Below are 23,347 nucleotides of genomic sequence, written 5' to 3' on the forward strand. Positions count from 1 at the left end.
GTATAATGCAAGTACACAGGGCAGTGCAATGTAGCCTCTAAATAACACATTCTCTGCCGCAAAATTCGTTAATTTCACCAATATTTTGTTATGATACGCTACTGCTATTCCCCTCTGAGTCCGGGGTTAGCTGTTGGTCTGTAGGTTGACCTACTAACCTCTGATCTGGATGATGTCATCTCCGACTGCGGCGCGCCTTGTTGCTATCGCTAATGCTACGGTTCGTTTCTGCGTGTGTCCGACTTGTCTGAACAAAATGAGCAGCTGGACGAAGTTCAGCTTCCTCTCCGCAACCTAGACTTACTAAAGCTCTGGCTAGTTGCACTAAAAATGGACCCGAATGCCGAAGCGGAATGACTATTATCAGAATGAGCCGGGCAGCGGTCGGAGATGATATCGTCCAGGTCAGAGGTCAGTAGGTCAACCTACAGACCCCGGGTGTTGATAACCGCTAACCCCCGGACTCAGAGGGGAATAGCACTAGCGTATCATAACAAAATATTGGTGAATGAAAGAGTTTCGCGGCAATTTTTTATTACTTACTAGTATTACTGTTTTTTTTAAAGAGAGTAATTATTGATAATGGCATTGACATACTGTCATCATATTCTCACACTTTTGATCTGTCTCCCTTCAGGGACCAAAGCTCCTCTCAACAGCAGCAGCAAGAAGCACCAGGTACCACAAGATCAAGGAGAGCCTTATGAACAAGAGTAGCAGAGGCTGTCAAAAGAGGTATCTGCATTCACTACTGACCAATGATGTAGGCATACTCAAGTGTTGGAACCAAGTGATAAAGTCACAATCTCTTTTTCAGTAATTCAGTAATGGATGGTAGTCATTTGTTTTACTCACCCATTACTTGTCCATTATACTCACACAAGGATACAGTAATAAGTCTGCATGAATAATAAAATGCATACTTTGGAACTGTGAGACAGTAGATACAGTAGATCATGGCCACATTCATGCCAACACCAGTAGAATTTTTTTTTTTACAATTGTGTGTTACTGACTATACATTTTTATCATTTTAACAGATCTGTGAAACAATCCTGGGCCATGCCAAAGACAGGTTCTCCTTCACCAGCTACCTTGTGAGTGCCGTGCTGCTAGAGGCAGAGCTGTTTGACCGGCATCTGAAAACATTCCCTGAAGAGGCTCTGAATACCACCATGAGGGCATACCCCATGCTACACAAGGAGAGGCTCAGGACTGAGCTTTCTCTCATCTACGAAAGTCCAGACTTCAGGGGCTCCTGCAGTGCACTGGCTCTGTACCAGGTTCTACAGAGCTACAACCTCCAGGAAACCTTCTCTGAGACTGTGGCGCTGTTGAACATCCTCATAATCACTCCAATGACAACAGCTGAAGCTGAGAGGTGTTTCTCCACCTTAAAGAGGTTCAAGACATTCCTGAGAAATACAATGGGACAGGAACGTCTGAATGCATTGGGCCTGCTTTCCATGGAGAGAGAACTTGTCAGGAACATGCCTGATTTCAATGAGAGGGTGATTGATCGCTTTGCTTGCTTGAAAGAGAGGCGAGCTAAATTCCAATACAAGTGATGAGTGAGTGTGTTCTTAAATGGTGAGTTGTGTTATGTTGTACTCTCCAAATGTTGAATTGTAAATAGTTGTATTGATTGCATATTGCCAGCCAAATATAAACTGAATATGTTCTGGAAAATTTTGATTAATTACAGTTTTGATGATAGTGTAATTTGATTTGATTATCGCTATGGCATCCATGATGGCTATAAATTGTAGACTGTGCTAAATGTGATTTCATGGGCAAACTATTAGATGACAATGTATCTGTTAATGTGTGTTTTATTGTGGAACCAAATTTATTGTATTTGAGACATTTAAATAGCCTAGCTATACAAAAAATACTGAATAGTATGAATATTTTATGTCTGGTGTTGCCATCTAGTGGTTGAACAGGAACACCAAATTAATCAATGAAATGTGACACTGTAAAGCTGGCTATCTGACTTTTATTTATTATTATTTTACCCATTGAATGGGTCACCTTAGCCATCATTGCAACTTTTGCCTAGTGGTGGTGAAACCGAAGCTTTCTGAAGCACTGAACCACTTTGACAAAGTTGCCTGGAAAATGATGCACTGCTTCGAAGCATTCGATACAGTCAAAATAGTGACATCTGCTGGCTGTTGAGGGGAAGAATTGACGTCATGACTTTCATGAGTCAGTTTTTAATAAAATGTATGTTCTCTCACCAAACTTGTGTCATAATGTTACTGTAGTCAATCTAAATATTCTATATATTCTGTCATTGGTAAGTATCAGTACTCCGACATGTATTAGATAATCAATACTAGTTTTTTTATTGCATGATACATGGTAGTAATCTGTACGATGTTGTGATGTAAGCATATCCGTAGCTAATGCGTATACAGTAAGCTAAGCCACCAGTCTCTGACCAACTCTGCACTGACTGTCCTGACACCACAGCTCAATTTCTCTCTCCTCTGGCCATCAATTCTCCTCCTGGTGTCTCTCTGCTCTCTAATGTGCATAATGGACTCCTAGTTATACGGTTGTGGTCTGTCGTATTTGTAATTATACACATGTAAAGTTCCCTCGGGGTCAGAACCAGCACCACAATCCATTGTTTTCCTATTGTTCAAACCGACCGCTCTCCCTCTGCCTACGTCACTTCCGTTAAGGGTTTTTCGATGCGGAAGTAAAATTTTCTCCCAAAAACGGAAGTCTTATTTATAAATTTATATTTATAAATATAATTTTAAGAAAAACTTGTTCCTACATTATATTTCTAAGCATTGGTTTAAGGGGGGGGTCTAACCTGCAATATGCTCTTTAAGTCTTTTAGAATGTGAAAATTTATAAAAATAAAGGGGTTTATTTGAAGACCTCACATGCACCAGGATGACCTTTCAAGTTTCTGAAGGTTGTATGGGCTGGGGACTTTACAAACTGCAGAGGCCATGTCAGGATTTCAGCCTTCTCGGACAAAGCTTTGATCATTTATTAAAGAAAAGGGACTGTCCTGCCTTTTTAAAATTCAAATGTGTTGGGGCGGTGTTTAGTTCAGTTGGTAGAGCACCCGCCCCATGTGTAGAGCAGGCGGCCCTGGTTCGAATCCCACATTCAGCGGCCCTATCCTGCCTGTCATTCCCCCTCTCTGCCTCCCATTTCCTGTCACTCTCTGAACTGTCCTATCAATTAAAGGCATAAAAGCCCCAAAAATATACTTAAAAAAAAACCAATTCAAATGTGTAAAACCTGTCTCTTTTTTTTTTAACCTTAAATAGTCCCCTTTGACCCTAGTCAAAGTCACTCTAGGGTCTAATAAACTCACACACAATTGGCCCATGTATCGCGTACCATCACATAAACGGTATCATCATTGCCAGACTTGGCCCACATCTGGTTAACATACTATTTGCCTTGTCAGAAATAGACAAGAAGTGCCGGCTTGATGCCAGATCTGGCCCAGACCTGTCTGCTACGTATCTGGGCCACATACAACTAACCACAAATGGCCCACATTTGGCATGCCATTACATAAACGGTGCCATCATTGCCAGACCTGGCCCACACCTGGCTAACATACTATTTACCAGGTCAGAAATAGGCCAGAAGTGCCGGCTTGATGCCAGATCTGGCCCAGACCTGTCTGCTACTGTACAGACCTGGGCCACATACACCTAACCACAATTGGCCCACATTTGGCATGCCATTTCATAAACGGTGCCATCACTGCCAGACCTGGCCCACATCTGGCTAACATACTATTGCCATGCCAGATGTAGGCCAGAGGTGCCGGCTTGATGCCGGATCTGGCCCTGACCCGCTTGCTATGTGGGGCTGGCATTTCTAACAAGAAAACGGCTTGAAAACAATCTCACTGCACACACCTCTGCTGTGTGTGTGACTGCGGGCACAGCGGGGTTGGTTGCACCATGAGACATGAGAGGGGGGGATTCAATTACATTTTATAAAGATTAAAACACTTTGTTTTATGCTCTAGTCGACTGCCTATACCCCCTATGCCAAGAGCCGGCCCTGCAACCTCCTCTAGGACAAGTATCCAACATTTTAAACTGCCTCATTAAAACAGGTAACACACAACTGAACACCTGCTAGGCTTGCTAGCACAATGTTTCCTTCTGGAAGCGTGGCAAAGCACATAAAAAATAGGGACCCGCCATTTCTGCTATTTTTTTCGACACGCACCCAAAATACAACTAAATGTTAGTATATTAACAATATATGAACATTCAAAACTTACAGTAAGTCCAGTGAGGCTGACTGTTGCCACGTAGGTCCAACTTTCTGCAGTCCTCCGTGCTGCCTGTCTTCGGTGCTCCCCCCCTTTTATTGCATTTTAGCATGTACAAGGCCTATTATTAAATTCCACCTATTTGAAATAATAGAAATAAGAAGACTTTACCATTCTTATATGTAGGCCTTAATTCTATTAACTTGTACTTAAGTTGTGTTTTTAATTTATGCTTACTTAATAAAGAAATATTTCAATTTAATCAAACATTATTAGTATAAATTACTCAAAAAGAAAGAACATGTTACACAAACTTGACATAATTAAGTTAGTAGAACTTTTTTAAAACTTTGAGTATGCAGTACTTAATCTATTTAATTAATTTGAACGTTCGGGTTTACAGTGTAGCATAAGCTGTATTTGACTGAAAAAAGGTCTTTCACTGAAGTTTCCTTGCCTGAACTGGTTGAATGTGGATCTATTTCATGACAAACAAGGTTTTACCTGATCTTTAATTCATTGAGGGTGAAAACTGGCTTATGTCAATTTTTAGCATTTCAGAACAATAGTAGCCAGTCCAGGCTAGGAAACTTGCTTGAGAAACCTTTTTGCAGTCAAATACAGCTTATGCTACTGTACAGTGCACAGAGCACACAGTACAAATACACATAACAAAGTAGAAATATACAGAAAACTGTAGAAATACACAGTGGAAATACACAGCACACAGTATAAATATACAGTAGAATTACACATCACAGCAGAATAACTCCTCACAATAGAAATACTCAGTCGAAATACAGAGCAGACAATAGAAATGCACAGTAGAAATACTTATCACAGTAGAAATACACTGTAGAAATACAGAGCACACAGTAGAAATGCACAGTAGAAATACACATCACACAGTGGAAGTACACAGCACACAGTCGAAATACACTTTAGAAATACAGAGCAGACAATAAAAATACACAGCAGACATAAACATCACAGTAGAAATACACATCACAATATAAAAACACAGTGGAAATACAGAGCAGACACTAGAAATACACAGTAGAAATACACATCACAGTAGAAATACACATCACAGTAGAAATACACAGCACACAGTGCAAATACACTAGAAATACCACACAGTCAAAATACACAGTAGAAATACACAGTAGAAATACACAGCACAGAGTCGAAATACACTTTAGAAATGAAGAGCAGACAATAGAAATACGCAGTAGAAATACACATCACAATAGAAATGCACAGTAGAAATACACAGCACACAGTCAAAATACACAGTAGAAATACACAGCACACAGTGCAAATACACTAGAAATACATAGCACACAGTTGAAATACACAGTAGAAATACAGAGCAGACAAGAGAAATACACAGTAGAAATACACAGCACACAGTAGGAATACACTAGAAATACATAGCAGACGGTAGAAATACATTGTAGAAATACACATCATAAAGTCCAAATACACTGTAGAAATACACAGTAGAAATACACATCACAGTGGAAATACACAGTAGAAATATAGATCACAGTAGAAATACACATCACAGTAGAAATACACAGCACACAGTACAAATACTATAGAAATACATAGCACACAGTCAATATACACAGTAGAAATACAGAGCAGACAATAGAAATACACAGTAGAAATACATATCACAATAGAAATACACAGTAGAAATACACAGCACAATAGAAATACACAGTAGAAATACAGAGCAGACAATAGAAATACACAGTAGAAATACACATCACAGTAGTAATGCAGAGCAGACAATAGAAATACACAGTGGAAATACACGTCACAGTAGAAATACACAGTAGAAATACACAGCACACAGTACAAATACACTAGAAATACATAAGACACAGTCGAAATATACAGTGGAAATACACATCACAATAGAAATACACAGTAGAAATGCACAGTAGAAATACACAGCACACAGTACAAATACACTAGAAATACATAAGACACAGTCGAAATACACAGTGGAAATACACATCACAGTAGAAATACACATCACAATAGAAATACACAGTAGAAATACACATCACAATAGAAACACACAGAAGAAATACACAGCACACACTGCAAATACACAAGAAATACATAGCACACAGTCAAAATACACAGTAGAAAAAAGGAGGAGACAATAGACATACACAGAGAAATAGAAATCACAGTAGAAATACACATCACAATAGAAATACACAGTAGAAATACACAGCACACAGTGCAAATACACTAGAAATACATAGCACACAGTCAAAATACACAGTAGAAATACAGAGCAGACAAGAGAAATACACAGTAGAAATACACAGCACACAGTAGAAATACACAGTAGAAATACACAGCACAGAGTCGAAATACACTTTAGAAATGAAGAGCAGACAATAGAAATACGCAGTAGAAATACACATCACAATAGAAATGCACAGTAGAAATACACAGCACACAGTCAAAATACACAGTAGAAATACACAGCACACAGTGCAAATACACTAGAAATACATAGCACACAGTTGAAATACACAGTAGAAATACAGAGCAGACAAGAGAAATACACAGTAGAAATACACAGCACACAGTAGAAATACAGAGCAGACAAGAGAAATACACAGTAGAAATACACAGCACACAGTAGGAATACACTAGAAATACATAGCAGACGGTAGAAATACATTGTAGAAATACACATCATAAAGTCCAAATACACTGTAGAAATACACAGTAGAAATACACATCACAGTGGAAATACACAGTAGAAATATAGATCACAGTAGAAATACACATCACAGTAGAAATACACAGCACACAGTACAAATACTATAGAAATACATAGCACACAGTCAATATACACGGTAGAAATACAGAGCAGACAATAGAAATACACAGTAGAAATACATATCACAATAGAAATACACAGTAGAAATACACAGCACAATAGAAATACACAGTAGAAATACAGAGCAGACAATAGAAATACACAGTAGAAATACACATCACAGTAGTAATGCAGAGCAGACAATAGAAATACACAGTGGAAATACACGTCACAGTAGAAATACACAGTAGAAATACACAGCACACAGTACAAATACACTAGAAATACATAAGACACAGTCGAAATATACAGTGGAAATACACATCACAATAGAAATACACAGTAGAAATACACAGCAGACAATAGAAATACACAGTGGAAATACACATCACAGTAGAAATACACATCACAATAGAAATACACAGTAGAAATACACATCACAGTAGAAATACACATCACAATAGAAATACACAGTAGAAATACACATCACTGTAGAAACACAGAAGAAATACACAGCACACACTGCAAATACACAAGAAATACATAGCACACAGTCAAAATACACAGTAGAAAAAAGGAGGAGACAATAGACATACACAGAGAAATAGAAATCACAGTAGAAATACACATCACAATAGAAATACACAGTAGAAATACACAGCACACAGTGCAAATACACTAGAAATACATAGCACACAGTCAAAATACACAGTAGAAATACAGAGCAGACAAGAGAAATACACAGTAGAAATACACAGCACACAGTAGAAATACACAGTAGAAATACACAGCACACAGTAGAAATACACTAGAAATACATAGCAGACAGTAGAAATACATTGTAGAAATACACATCATAAAGTCCAAATACACTGTAGAAATACACATCACAGTGGAAATACACAGTAGAAATATAGATCACAGTAGAAATACACATCACAGTAGAAATACACAGCACACAGTACAAATACTATAGAAATACATACAGTAGGTACTACTTCAAAGTGGCCATTTCACTCGCGGGGAGCGAGATTCACGCAACGCGTGAAATGTCAGTGACAACTGTAGCCACTAGGTGGAAGCATAGTACTGAATTGCAGCTGAAACGATTTTGGGACAATTCCACATTTGACCACAATGTAGCTGCAATGGAGAGTGGCGCTGTTTTAGGCTACAGGTAGAGTGAATGGAGAGGGGGACTGCTAAACCGTATCATATTGATTCAGACTGATTGTTTCACAGCGGTGGGACACCTCAGTTATCTGGGTGACCTTGGATAATCACTTGTGCTTTCTTTGTTTTACAGTAGAGCTAAACTACATTAGTCGTTTTTTAAGGAACATTTGTTTACTGGTAAAATTGCCGACCTGAATTATTGTCCCAGTCCGCCCCCGTGAGCATATATCACGGCCTGACTGGATGTTGCTTAAATATAAGAATAGCCAATAAAAATATCTGATACCCTAAAGACATCTGAGGTTGTGATTTCGCTTGCTCGCTCGCTGCAGCCATGGCTAATAAGCGGAGGCAGAAACAATTACGCACAGCCTACAGAATTTTCTACGTCCATACAAGCATTTAAGAAATTATTCTTATCAGTTCCATAATTCAGAGAGGATTTTTACTCAACGAAAAAATTTATAAAGATCATCTTTTAGGTTGAAGACACGACAGCAGCACGTATGTCCAGACGCTGGTGTGTGTTATGACTGACGTATAGCTCCCCTGGTAGAGCAGCTCCCTCAGAAAGCAGAATCTGCCGCTAGTGTGAGTTCGAATCTCAGTTTAGGCTGTAACTTTAGTTAATGTGTTTTCTTTTCTCATCATCATCATCATTATGATCACATATAGCTCCAAGTTTGAGCAAATAAATGAGCAAATGAGCATTAATTCTCTGCCGGGCCGCGGCACCAGCTTTCCTGCTTGTGTACATAAAATACATTAAATTCTGACACCACAACTGTAGCGTACCGAATATCAATAGATGATAACCAGAAAAAAAACGTTCTATTGATCTGATTCACCGGCTTCATGGACGTCGGAACTATTTTCTGAGAGGGGGGGCGGGGGAAGCACGCACTTTTATCAATGATTAAGGATTTGATTTTAAGTTATTTTATAATGGCGTGCAGTTATAAGAGAACTAGATGGATGAACACGGCATCTTTATTGTTAAGAAAATGAAACTCCAGGAAGCTCCCCACTGCGTAAAAACGCAGCGCAGCCAGGAGCTGCACCTCCGGGCTGAGGGCAAAATTGCAGCGGGTTGCTCTCTGGATGTGTGGAGACAGAGTGATCAGCCGTTGGATCTCCGCACGGGGCAGCCGGTACTTTGCCTGGACAGCCCGGTCTGACAGCATGTCCAGTGGGGAGAAGTGCTGACGCACGTATGCATTTATGTAAACCGTCTGGCTTCGCGCACGGCGACGCTGTTGGTTCGCAGCGAGAATGTGCTGTATTGTAGCCATCGTTTCTCACACGCGCGGACTTTGGCAACGCATTTATATACTGTAGAGTAGCAGGTGAAGCCTCTCTGGATGAGGTTCAGTTGAGTTTAATTACATCTGTTTCCTTGATATCTGTGAAATGCCACAGGGTTGTTGTATTTTTATGTGTAGCAGCCTACTATAAACTCATATGCAGATATGTGTGGAAAACTTAAACGTGTAATTCAATAACAAGGTTTTTTCTTCTTCTTCTATTAGCCTATGTTTCTTGCGCCAGTGGTCCGCAGCTATGAGCGCATTTCAACATTGAGCATTGTTTTATTATTTCGAAAAGTGGAGGATGTAAATTTCCCTGACGCGGCTTGATCACTGAGCATTTGGCTGTAAGAAGGCTGTTAAGAGTGGGTCAGCTCGATCTTACATTTCCTTCTTAGTGAAAGATCTTCTTAAGCTAAGAGCGACTCTGGAAAACACATCCTTCTTTCACAGCGTTCTTAAGAGCGCTCCTAAGAAGATCTTAGCACTTAAGAGCTCCTTAACGAATCTGAGAAACGCGGCCATTGGCAGGGCCAGACACAGCTTAATGAGCTTCTCCACCTCCGAATGCAGGATGGACACATCCTGGATGGTGCTTACTTCTCGTCCCCTACACACATTCCTCAGTATGGGGGAATGCAAATGTTAAGGCATCTGGAACAAGTTGCTTAACTGGAAAGACCACATCCATCCCCCACACTTTTGAAAAGCTTGCTACGCCAGCGCCCCCACCCCCACCCCCGCGCGCTGAGGACAGCAAAGAGGTCTGCAACAAATACATTGATCACTTGGCCAAGGGATCTCCTCCTGCAGGGAGACGGCTTCAGGGACTCAGTCCGCTTTAAATAACCTTCTGTATATCCGACTACTGTGAAGCTGCTGATTATGTATTTTAATAAAGCTAGAGAAAACTGTCTGACATGACGTGGCGTCGTTCTTCTTTCTATAAGCCTGTTGTAGAAAATATAAGGAATAGAAAGCACAAATATTTGTGTTAAATTCTGACACCACAACTGAAATAAAGAAAGCCGGTCATAGACGTCGGAACTCACGCACCCCATCAGCCACCCTACCCACGGGAAGATACGAGAAGTAAGCACCATCCAGGATGTGCATATGGACCTGGTGCGCTCCGAGGCGGAGCGGCGTTTTGATCAGGAAGGACTCCGCATAGCTGCAGGGCGAGAGCAGGCAGTTCTTGAGGCGGCTCAGGGGAAACGAGTGGATGTGGGTTCCTCGGAACTGACCCCCTTTCCACGAGAGAGGTGGAGAAGCTCATTAAGCTGTGCCTGGCCCTGCCAATATCTGTCGCGGCATCCGAGCACTCTTTCTCAGCCTTGCGCAGGCTGAAAACCTGGCTGCACACCATGACGCAGGAGAGACCAACACATTTGACCGTTATGAACGTTCACAGTGACCTTATGGATGAAAGCGATGTCTCGACCCTGCTTAAAATCTTCATCAGTGGGTCAACTGAGAGAAGGTCCACTTTTGGATATGCATGAAAGCCCTGAGTCAGGAGCGCAGACTTTTCTTTTTTTCATTCAAGGGTACAAATAATGCCGTTATGTTCCTTAAATGGCTTGATTTAGTGATCAAAGTTTCATTTTCTTAACAATAAAGATGCCGTGTTCATCCATCTAGTTCTCTTATAACTGCACGCCATTATAAAATAACTTCAAATCAAATCCTTAATCATTGATAAAAGTGCGTGCTTCCCCCGCCCCCCCTCTCAGAAAATAGTTCCGACGTCCATGAAGCCGGTGAATCAGATCAATAGAACGTTTTTTTTCTGGTTATCATCTATTGATATTCGGTACGCTACAGTTGTGGTGTCAGAATCTATGTACACAAGCAGGAAAGCTGGTGCCGCGGCCGGCGGAGAATTAATGCTCATTTGCTCATTTATTTGCGCAAACTTGGAGCCATATGTGATCATAATGATGATGAGAAAAGAAAACACATTAACTTAAGTTACAGCCTACACAGAGATTCGAACTCGTATCAGCGGGTGATTCTGCTTACTGAGGGAGCTGCTCTACCAGGGGAGCTATACGTCAGTCACAATGTTTTCATGTGCCTTATCTTTCACCGACCCGCTGCCCCAGCTGACACACCAGCGTCTGGACATACGTGCTGCTGTCGTGTCTTCAACCTAAAAGCTGATCTTTATACACTTTTTCGTTGAGTAAAAATCCTCTCTGAATTATGGAACTGATAAGAATCATTTCTTAAATGCTTATATGGACGTTGAAACTTCTGTAGGCTGTGCGTAATTTAAAAGGCTTCATAGTGAAAAAAAATCATTCATCTCATCCGCCATCAACATCATCAACAACTCACTAAGTTTGTCCTTGCTAGAGGGACCCTGTAGCGACAGGCTGAAGGAAGGAGTTGGAATGAGGTGTGGAGTGGGTGAGGTATTATTAGCTACATTCTTGTATTTAAGCAACAATGAACAGAAACATAAATCAGGCAACTCTGTCCATTCCCGTTCATGGTCACTGCTCCCTGCTGCTGCATGTTGTCGTCCTCCTGCTCACAGATGCCACCTGGTGGTTGTTTGGGCACATTGCCGCTTCTCATGAAAACACAATTTATCCGCCACTAAAAAGGTGTGTGATTCTCGCGTGATTCACGCGAGAATCACGCGTGAACTCGGCCACAACGAAGTACTACCTACTGTAGCACACAGTCAATATACACAGTAGAAATACAGAGCAGACAAGAGAAATACACAGTAGAAATACAGAGCCAACAATAGAAATAAACAGTAGAAATACATATCACAATAGAAATACACAGTAGAAATACACAGCACAGAGTTGAAATACACTTTAGAAATACAGAGCAGACAATAGAAATACACAGTAGAAATACACATCACAGTAGTAATACAGAGCAGACAATAGAAATACACAGTGGAAATACACGTCACAGTGGAAATACACGTCACAGTAGAAATACACATCACAATAGAAATACACAGTAGAAATGCACAGTAGAAATACACAGCACACAGTACAAATACACTAGAAATACATAAGACACAGTCGAAATACACAGTGGAAATACACATCACAGTAGAAATACACATCACAATAGAAATACACAGTAGAAATACACATCACAATAGAAACACACAGAAGAAATACACAGCACACACTGCAAATACACAAGAAATACATAGCACACAGTCAAAATACACAGTAGAAAAAAGGAGGAGACAATAGACATACACAGAGAAATAGAAATCACAGTAGAAATACACATCACAATAGAAATACACAGTAGAAATACACAGCACACAGTGCAAATACACTAGAAATACATAGCACACAGTCAAAATACACAGTAGAAATACAGAGCAGACAAGAGAAATACACAGTAGAAATACACAGCACACAGTAGAAATACACAGTAGAAATACACAGCACACAGTAGTAATACAGAGCAGACAATAGAAATACACAGTGGAAATACACGTCACAGTAGAAATACACATCACAATAGAAATACACAGTAGAAATGCACATCACAATAGAAATACACAGTAGAAATACACATCACAGTAGTAATACAGAGCAGACAATAGAAATACACAGTGGAAATACACGTCACAGTAGAAATACACATCACAATAGAAATACACAGTAGAAATGCACATCACAATAGAAATACACAGTAGAAACACACAGCACACAGTAGTAATACAGAGCAGACAATAGAAATACACAGTGGAAATACACGTCACAGTAGAAATACACATCACAATAGAAATACACAGTAGAAATGCACATCACAATAGAAATACACAGTAGAAATACACATCACAGTAGTAATACAGAGCAGACAATAGAAATACACAGTGGAAATACACGTCACAGTAGAAATACACATCACAATAGAAATACACAGTAGAAATGCACATCACAATAGAAATACACAGTAGAAACACACAGCACACAATACAAATACACTAGAAATACATAGGACACAGTCGAAATATACAGTAGAAATACACATCACAATAGAAATACACAGTAGAAATACACATCACTGTAGAAACACACAGAAGAAATACACAGCACGCAGCGCAAATACACAAGAAATACATAGCACACAGTCAAAATACACAGTAGAAAAAAGGAGGACACAATAGATATACACAGAGAAATACAAATCACAGTAGAAATAGACAGTAGAAATACACATCACAATAGAAATACACAGTAGAAACACACAGCACACAGTACAAATACACTAGAAATACATAGGACACAGTCGAAATATACAGTAGAAATACACATCACAATAGACATACACAGTAGAAATACACAGCAGAAAGTAGAAATACACAGCAGACAATAGAAATACACAGTGGAAATACACATCACAGTAGAAATACACATCACAATAGAAATACACAATAGAAATACACAGTAGAAATACACATCACAGTAGAAATACACATCACAATAGAAGTACACAGTAGAAATACACATCACTGTAGAAACACAGAAGAAATACACAGCACACAGTGCAAATACACAAGAAATACATAGCACACAGTCGAAATACACAGTAGAAAAAAGGAGGAGACAATAGATATACACAGAGAAATACAAATCACAGTAGAAATACACATCACAATAGAAATACACAGTAGAAATACACAGCAAACAGTAGAAATACACTAGAAATACATAGCACACAGTCGAAATACACAGTAGAAATACGCATCACAGTAGAAATACACAGTAGAAATACACAGCACACAGTACAAATGCACTAGAAATACACAGCACAGTCGAAATACACAGAGCAGACAAGAGAAATACACAGTAGAAATACAGAGCCAACAATAGAAATAAACAGTAGAAATACACAGTAGAAATACGCAGCACAGAGTTGAAATACACTTTAGAAATACAGAGCAGATAATAGAAATACACAGTAGAAATACACATCACAGTAGTAATACAGAGCAGACAATAGAAATACACAGTGGAAATACACGTCACAGTAGAAATACACATCACAATAGAAATACACAGTAGAAATGCACATCACAATAGAAATACACAGTAGAAATACACAGCACACAGTACAAATACACTAGAAATACATAGGACACAGTCGAAATATACAGTAGAAATACACATCACAATAGAAATACACAGTAGAAAAAAGGAGGAGACAATAGACATACACAGAGAAATACAAATCACAGTAGAAATACATAGTAGAAATACACATCACAATAGAAATACACAGTAGAAATACACAGCAAACAGTAGAAATACACTAGAAATACATATCACACAGTCGAAATACACAGTAGAAATACGCATCACAGTAGAAATACACAGTAGAAATACACAGCACACAGTACAAATGCACTAGAAATACACAGCACAGTCGAAATACACAGTAGAAATACAGAGCAGACAAGAGAAATACACAGTAGAAATACAGAGCCAACAATAGAAATAAACAGTAGAAATACACAGCACAGAGTTGAAATACACTTTAGAAATACAGAGCAGATAATAGAAATACACAGTAGAAATACACATCACAGTAGTAATACAGAGCAGACAATAGAAATACACAGTGGAAATACATGTCACAGTAGAAATACACATCACAATAGAAATACACAGTAGAAATGCACATCACAATAGAAATACACAGTAGAAATACACAGCACACAGTAGAAATACACTAGAAATACATAGGACACAGTCCAAATATACAGTAGAAATACACATTACAATAGAAATACACAGTAGAAATACACAGCAGACAGTAGAAATACACAGCAGACAATAGAAATACACAGTGGAAATACACATCACAGTAGAAATACACATCACAATAGAAATACAAAGTAGAAATACACATCACAGTAGAAATACACATCACAATAGAAATACACAGTAGAAATACACATCACTGTAGAAACACACAGAAGAAATACACAGCACACAGTGCAAATACACAAGAAATACATAGCACACAGTGCAAATACACAGTAGAAAAAAGGAGGAGACAATAGACATACACAGAGAAATACAACTCACAGTAGAAATACACAGTAGAAATACACATCACAATAGAAATACACAGTAGAAATACATAGCAAACAGTAGAAATACACTAGAAATACATAGCACACAGTCGAAATACACAGTAGAAATACGCATCACAGTAGAAATACACAGTAGAAATACACAGCACACAGTACAAATGCACTAGAAATACACAGCACAGTCGAAATACACAGTAGAAATACAGAGCAGACAAGAGAAATACACATCACAATAGAAATACAGGGTAGAAATACACCGCACACAGTACAAATACACTAGAAATACATAGCACAGTCAAAATACACAGTAGAATTACATATCACAATGGAAATACACATCACAGTAGAAATACACAGTAGAAATACACAGCACACAGTGCAAATACACTAGAAATACATAGCACACAGTTGAAATGCACAGTAGAAATACACAGTATTTAATAACAACCAAATTGTGATAAGACAGAGGCCCATTACTTTTTCTCAGTGGGAGAAGAAAGGCATTCACACCTTAGGGGATGTTTATAATGATACTGGTCTTCGCTCATTTCAGGATCTGAAAGACTGTTATGACCTGCCAGGCTCATCTTTCTTTTTTTATCTTCAGCTTAGGGCGGCACTTAAGGCCTATGGAGTCCCGTGGGGTTAGCCACTGAAACAACACCCCTTTCACAAACTTGTTACGAGCAGAGGAACCTCCCGGGGCTTTGTCTCTACTTTTTATACTTTTCTACTGAAGTCCTCTTACAAGGACCTGCTCTTAGACAAACAGTGGAGAAGTGATTTTGATTGGGACACGGTTTGGTCTGACATTTTGTTGACTTCACGTAATCCAAATCACCAACAAATCCACCTGAATTATGCTCATAGAACTTACCTAACCGCACGAAGATTGCACTTAATGGGTCTGGTGGCTGACTCCCGGTGCACCCTGTGTTCCCTCGGGGCTCCTGGTACATTTCTTCACATGTTCTGGCAATGCCCTCCTGTCGCTAGTTTTTGGAGCCGTGTATCTTCTCACTTATCAAATATTTTTTCTTTGACAATTCCGGTGTCAATAACTACTTTACTCCTGAATGATTTATCTCAGTTTTCAACATCTGGACAGCAGAAAAGACTTATTTTTGCTGGCCTTACTGCAGCTAAGAAATTAGTAGCTATGAGGTAGAAACACCCCGATAAGCTGTCAGTGAACAATTGGATCCTCACATTTCTTGATATTATTTACCTGGAGTTGTCCACTGCTCGTGTGATTGGAGTCAAGGAATCCGAGATTGAGCTGTGGGTCTCAGTGGCAGGGAAACTAAAGGAGCGGATCTAGCCACCTAATTTGCTAGTAGCTTTTGGTTCTGGGGGGCCCAGGGGTGGTGGTGGTGGTGGTGGTGGGCGGGTGGGGTGGTTATTTTATATGTTGTTTTTTTTTTTTTTTTTTACTATTGTGGTTTTCTCATTCTTATGTCTGTCATCATGTTTTGTATTTGTTATTAAAATGCACTGCCTTTTTCAAAGTTTGGAAAATAAAATAAAAATTTCATCACAAGAAAAAAGAAATGCACAGTAGAAATACACAGCACACAGTCAAAATACACAGTAGAAATACACATCACAGTAGAAATACACAGTAGAAATACACAGCACACAGTGCAAATACACTAGAAATACATAGCACACAGTCGAAATACACATTAGAAATACAGAGCAGACAAGAGAAATACACAGTAGAAATACACAGCACACAGTAGAAATACACAGTAGAAATACACAGCACACAGTAGAAATACACTAGAAATACATAGCAGACAGTAGAAATACATTGGAGAAATACACATCACAATGTCCAAATATACTGTAGAAATACACAGTAGAAATACACATCACAGTAGAAATACACAGTAGAAATATAGATCACAGTAGAAATACACATCACAGTAGAAATACACAGCACACAGTACAAATACTATAGAAATACATAGCACACAGTCAAAATACACAGTAGAAATACAGAGCCAACAATAGAAATAAACAGTAGAAATACACAGCACAGAGTTGAAATACACTTTAGAAATACAGAGCAGACAATAGAAATACACAGTAGAAATACACATCACAGTATAAATACAGAGCAGACAGTAGAAATACACAGTAGAAATACACATCACAATGGAAATACACATCACAGTCGAAATACACTTTAGAAATACACAGCACACAGTGCACATAGACTAGAAATACATAGCACACAGTTGAAGTACACAGTAGAAATACACAGCACAGAGTCCAAATACACTTAAGAAATACAGAGCAGACAATAGAAATACACAGTAGAAATAGACATCACAGTACAAATACACATCACAATAGAAATACACAGTAGAAATACACATTACAGTAGAAATACACATCACAATAGAAATACACAGTAGAAATACACAGCACACAGTACAAATACAGATCAGACAATAGAAATACACAGTAGAAATACACAGCACACAGTGCAAATACACACTAGAAATACACAGCACACAGTGCAAATACACTAGAAATACATAGCACACAGTTGAAATACACAGTAGAAATACACATCACAGTAGAAATACACATCACAATAGAAATACACAGTAGAAATACACAACACACAGTACAAATACACTAGAAATACATAGCACACAGTCTAAATACACAGTAGAAATACAGAGCAGACAAGAGAAACACACAGTAGAAATACACATCACAGTAGAAATACACAGTAGAAATACACAGCACACAATGCAAATACACAGTAGAAATACACAGCACACAGTGCAAATACACTAGAAATACATAGCACACAGTTGAAATACACAGTAGAAATACACACCACAGTAGAAGTACACATCACAATAGAAATACACAGTAGAAATACACATCACAGTAGAAATACACATCACAATAGAAATACACGGTACAAATACACAACACACAGTACAAATACACTAGAAATACATAGCACACAGTCTAAATACACAGTAGAAATACACATCACAATAGAATTACACAGTAGAAGTACACAGCACACAGTAGAAATACACAGCGCAGAGTCAAAATACACTTTAGAAATACAGAGCAGACAATAGAAATACACAGTAGAAATACACATCACAGTAGAAATACACTTCAGAAATATAGAGCAGACAATAGAAATACACAGTAGAAATACAAAGCCTCGTTTGCCATAAAGAAGATCCAAATTCAACCACTTCAGGCTAGAAAACTTAAGTGAAAGACCTTTTTTCAGTCAAATACAGCTTATGCAAATCAAAAATCAAATCAAATAAAATTTTATTTGTATAGCCCAAATTCACAAATCACAGTTTGCCTCAGAGGGCTTTACAATCTGTACAGAGACGACACCCTCTGTCCTTCGACCCTCGATTCGAGTGAGGAAAAACTTGCCCCCCCAAAAAAGGACCTTTTAACAGGCAAAAAAAATGCGGAAGAAACCTCAGGGAGAGCCACAGAGGAGGGATCCCTCTCCCAGGACGGACAGACGTGCAATAGATGTCGCATGTACAGAGCAGATCAACGAGATCACAATGTATTCAATTATAAGCGATGGTTGACAGGAGTGAAAGTACATAAAGATGTATTACAGCAATAATAATGAAATGCACATGGAAATGTGATTACTAGTGATAACAGTAGTAGTGATTAATGGTAAGGATGGTATGTAGTAATGCATTACAATAATAGTAGTGGAACGTATGTAACAGAGATGTGACTAATATTAGCGACAGTAGTGGTGGGTGTCAGGCAGGGTCATGGCAGTAGGCGCATCCACGATCAGGCAGGGCCATAGCAGTAGGCGCATCCACGATCAGGCAGGGCCATAGCAGTGGGCGCATCCAGTGGGCGCATCTATGCTACTGTAAGTGCAAAAAAAGCGACTTTCTCGGTCTGACACGCTGAAAATTGACATGAGCCAGTTTTCACCCTTAATGAATTAAATTCCAGGTAAAGCCTCGTTTGCCATAAAGAAGATCCAAATTCAACCACTTCAGGCTAGAAAAGAAGTGAAAGACCTTTTTTCAGTCAAATACAGCTTATGCTGTTGCCCAGCAGCCAGCAGCCAGTCAGCCCAGCACAGGTGCTGGCAATGATGACGACGAGCAGCCCAGCTGTTCCACATCATCATCTACTCTGCCTGAGTATTAGAGGAGGCTGAGAGGGGGCGCCCGTCGCTTGAACGTCGACTATTGTGGTCAGGTTAGCCGGCTGTGTACTAGCAGCACTCGTAAATCTTCGAATAGACTGTATTGTATATCTTTGCTAATCCTGTTCTCCTCTTTGTTTGTTCCAGGCTCCCTCCGTTAAAACCAGTGTCTCCTCGCTCCGTCCATGCCTTCCAGGCCCCTCACCTTCACCCTCACCTAACCACCACGTGGACCCTCCACCCTCTCTCCTCTCCCTGGATACCCAATCTCTCCCTCCTCTGCTCCACTCCCACGTAAAGTTGTTTAATAAAGTTGTTAAACTTGAAGCACGGTTCTGTGTCTTTGTCTCTGGGGTACCTGGCACATTTGGCTGCTGTAACTTTAGAGCCTAACAGAACGTTCAAGTCACCATGAGCCAAGCCGGGTCCCCAGGGGCAGGGAACCAGACTCCTGCAGATTTAGGAGGTTTGATTGCCAAACAGGCCCGTGACCTTGCCGAGCTGCAGCAGGAGTTGAAGAAGGCCTTTCTCACTGTGCAAAGTCAGATAGCAGTGCTTGAAAGTGCCTCCCGTTCCACAGTAGGAACTGTGGCGTCCCTTTCCACCCAAGTGAGCGCCATCTCCGGAGCGTTGGCCGACATTCAGAAATCCCTGGATACCCTTACAGCCCGAACACCGGTCAGCGGACTTCCAGCTCCCATCGCCAACACCAGTCCCAGCCCTCCCATTGCAGCGGCGGGTTCAGCGGCCTCCCCAGCCCAGTCGCACCCCCAAACTGAGCCCAACTTGGTCAGCCCTAGGCCGTTCGACGGAGACTTCATCCACTGTCGGGGTTTCCTCGCTCAATGTGAGTTACTTTTCACTCATCAGCCGTCTAGATATTCTTCCGATGGGTCTAGGATTGCCTTGGTCATGTCTCTTCTGATTGATGAGGCTCTCAGTTGGGCTATAGCTGCAGTTGAAGGCAACCTTTCTCTTGCTACTGACTACGCACAGTTTAAGAGGGAGTTTCAGGCAGTGTTCGATCACCCTGTAGACGGGAAGGACGCCGCCAGTCGTTTGCTGGTAATCCGTCAGGGGTCTCGCTCTGTGGCTCAGTATACCCTGGAGTTCCGAATCCTGGCAGCGGAGAGCCGATGGGACACCAATGCCCTTCTCAGTGTTTATCGCAAGGGGCTGAGTGATGCCATCAAGGATCTCGTTGTCCGTGACTGCCCTGAAACCCTCAACGACTTAATATCCCTGGCCCTCCTAATGGACTCCCGGCTTCAGGAACGTTGCGCAGACAGAGCCCATTGAGGCTCTCCTCGCCAACCCTCCCACCACCCAGCTACGGAGGTTCCAACTCTGTTCTCTGCTAGCCGAGCTGAGCCCCCTCCTTCACCTCTGCGTTCCCCAGCTCCTTTGGCTGATCACGACTCACACCAGAGGAGAGAGAACAGAGACTGAACAACAGGCTGTGTCTCTACTGTGGTGAGTCAGGTCATTTCATTCGCTCTTGCCCCACTCGCCCAAAAGATCCTGCTCGCTGGTAGGGGCTATACTGGTGAGCAAGACTATTTTCCACCAGCCCAAGAAGAATCCCAACCGCCTCTTCCCTGCTACGCTGGCCTGGGGCACAGAGACACTTTCTGTCAGCGCCCTCATTGATTCTGGTGCGGATGAGTGCCTCATGGACGTTTCCTTTGCTCGCCAAGCAGGTGTCCCCTTGGTTCCCTCGGACCACTCGTTGTTCCCCCAGGCCATAGACGGACGTCCATTAGGCGCTATCTCCTATTCTACCAGGCCCCTCATGCTCACCCTTTCAGGTAATCACACCGAGTCAATCTGTTTCTTTGTTCTACATGCCTTGGTGTTGGGTCGACCTTGGTTGGAGAAGCATGAGCCCCATATCTCCTGGGCCTCCGGCCGGATCCTGGGATAGAGCACTACCTGCCATGCAACCTGCCTGCGTTCCGCACTGTCCCCGCCCTGTGGTTCCCAAGCGGTGCCCTCTCCCCCAGACCTCACAGGTGTTCCCCCCGAGTATCATGATCTTGCCCCAGTGTTTAGTTAGGACAGGGCTATGTCGCTTCCCCCTCACCGGCCGTATGATTGTGCCATCAATCTCCTACCTGGGACCCCCTTCCTGAAGGGACGGCTTTACAACATCTCTCTTCCAGAGAAGGAAGCAATGCGCAACTACATTGCGGAATCCCTGCATTCAGGCATCATCAGACCCTCGTCTTCCCCCCTTGCAGCAGGCTTTTTCTTTGTGGCTAAAAAGGATGGCGGCCTGAGACCATGTATTGATTACCGTGGGCTAAACAAACTCACTTTGAAGAATAAATATCCTCTTCCCCTTATCAGCTCCACCCTCGAGCCACTTACTCATGCCAAAGTTTTCAAGAAGCTTGACCTCCGAAACGCCTACCACTTAGTCCGGATCAGGGAGGGCGACGAATGGAAAACGGCCTTCAACACCCATCTTGGCCACTTCGAGTATGCCGTTTGGCCTGTCCAATGCCCCGGCCATTTTCCAAGCCCTTGTGAACGACGTGCTGAGAGACATGCTTAACATCTTTGCGGTGGTGTACCTGGACGACATCCTCGTCTTCTCCAAGTCTTTGGAGGAACACCACCAGCATATCCGCCTGGTTCTTCAGCGGCTGTTGGAGAATTGCCTGTACGTCAAGGCTGAAAAATGTGTGTTCCACTCTGACTCTGTTACGTACCTGGGCAATGTACTGGAGAATGGACAGACCCGGGTGGATCCTGCCAAGGTCAAGGCAGTAGAGGAATGGCCACGTCCCAACGACCGAACTCAGCTAAGGCGTTTCCTGGGGTTTGCTGGCTTCGTCTGCAGGTTCATCAAGGGTTTCAGTCAACTAGCAGCCCCTCTCAATTCCCTCACTTCCCCTTTCACCCCTTTCTCCTGGACAGCGGAGGCGGAGGCAGCTTTCTGTAAGCTTAAGAGCCTGTTCGTTTCAGCTCCTGTGCTGGTCTACCCCAACCCAACAAGGCAGTTTGTCGTCGAAGTAGATGCCTCGGATACGGGCATCGGGGCAGTTCTCTCTCAACGGTCTGAGGGGGACCAGAGAGTGCATCCTTGTGCCTACAACCCCGCTGAGTGGAACTACGACGTGGGTAATAAGGAGCTACTGGCGGTCCATGATGCACTGAAAGAGTGGAGACACTGGTTGGAGGGAGCGAAGCTGCCATTCATAGTGTGGTCAGACCACAAGAATCTGACCTACTTAAGGACAGCAAAGAGGCTTAACTCCAGATAGGCCCGCTGGGCCCTATTTTTCAGCCGGTTTGATTTTGCCCTTAGTTACCGCCCGGGTTCCAAGAACATCAGGGCTGATGCTCTCTCCCGTCAGGTCACTGGGGAACTACCTGAGGTCCAAGAGGTGCCGAACACCATCCTTTCCCCCACCCGAGTCGTGGGTGTAGTCACCTGGCCTATCGACTCCAT

The 23,347-nt window shown here is 41.4% G+C and overlaps 1 protein-coding gene across 2 annotated transcripts; it reads left to right on the plus strand.

Moving 5' to 3' along the window:
* Positions 1–425: 425 nt before the first annotated feature.
* On the plus strand, positions 426–2,241 carry LOC311253824 (uncharacterized protein). Of its 2 annotated transcripts, none has more exons than XR_014621941.1 (2): positions 426–735; positions 1,041–2,241. XR_014621941.1 is itself a non-coding variant. In XM_084384305.1 (2 exons), the coding sequence occupies exons 1-2, from the start codon at positions 583–585 to the stop codon at positions 1,566–1,568; spliced, it is 624 nt and encodes a 207-aa protein (XP_084240431.1). In that variant the 5' UTR covers positions 426–582; the 3' UTR covers positions 1,569–2,241. The 2 variants fall into 2 exon arrangements, 1 of the variants encoding a protein (XP_084240431.1); XM_084384305.1 differs by having other exon boundaries at positions 426–678.
* Positions 2,242–23,347: the final 21,106 nt, after the last annotated feature.

The sequence above is a fragment of the Pagrus pagrus genome (genome assembly GCF_965226575.1).
Source record: "Pagrus pagrus genome assembly, contig: HAP1_SCAFFOLD_50, whole genome shotgun sequence".
NCBI lineage: Eukaryota > Metazoa > Chordata > Actinopteri > Spariformes > Sparidae > Pagrus > Pagrus pagrus.

What these genes read in the sequence shown, in the direction of transcription:
- LOC311253824 (XM_084384305.1), top strand. Translation starts at nt 583, where the DNA reads ATGGCATTGACATACTGTCATCATATTCTCACACTTTTGATCTGTCTC. An exon ending in GCAGCAGCAAGAAGCACCAG is followed by an intron (nt 679 to 1,040) that starts GTACCACAAGAT and finishes TCATTTTAACAG; the next exon opens with ATCTGTGAAACAATCCTGGG.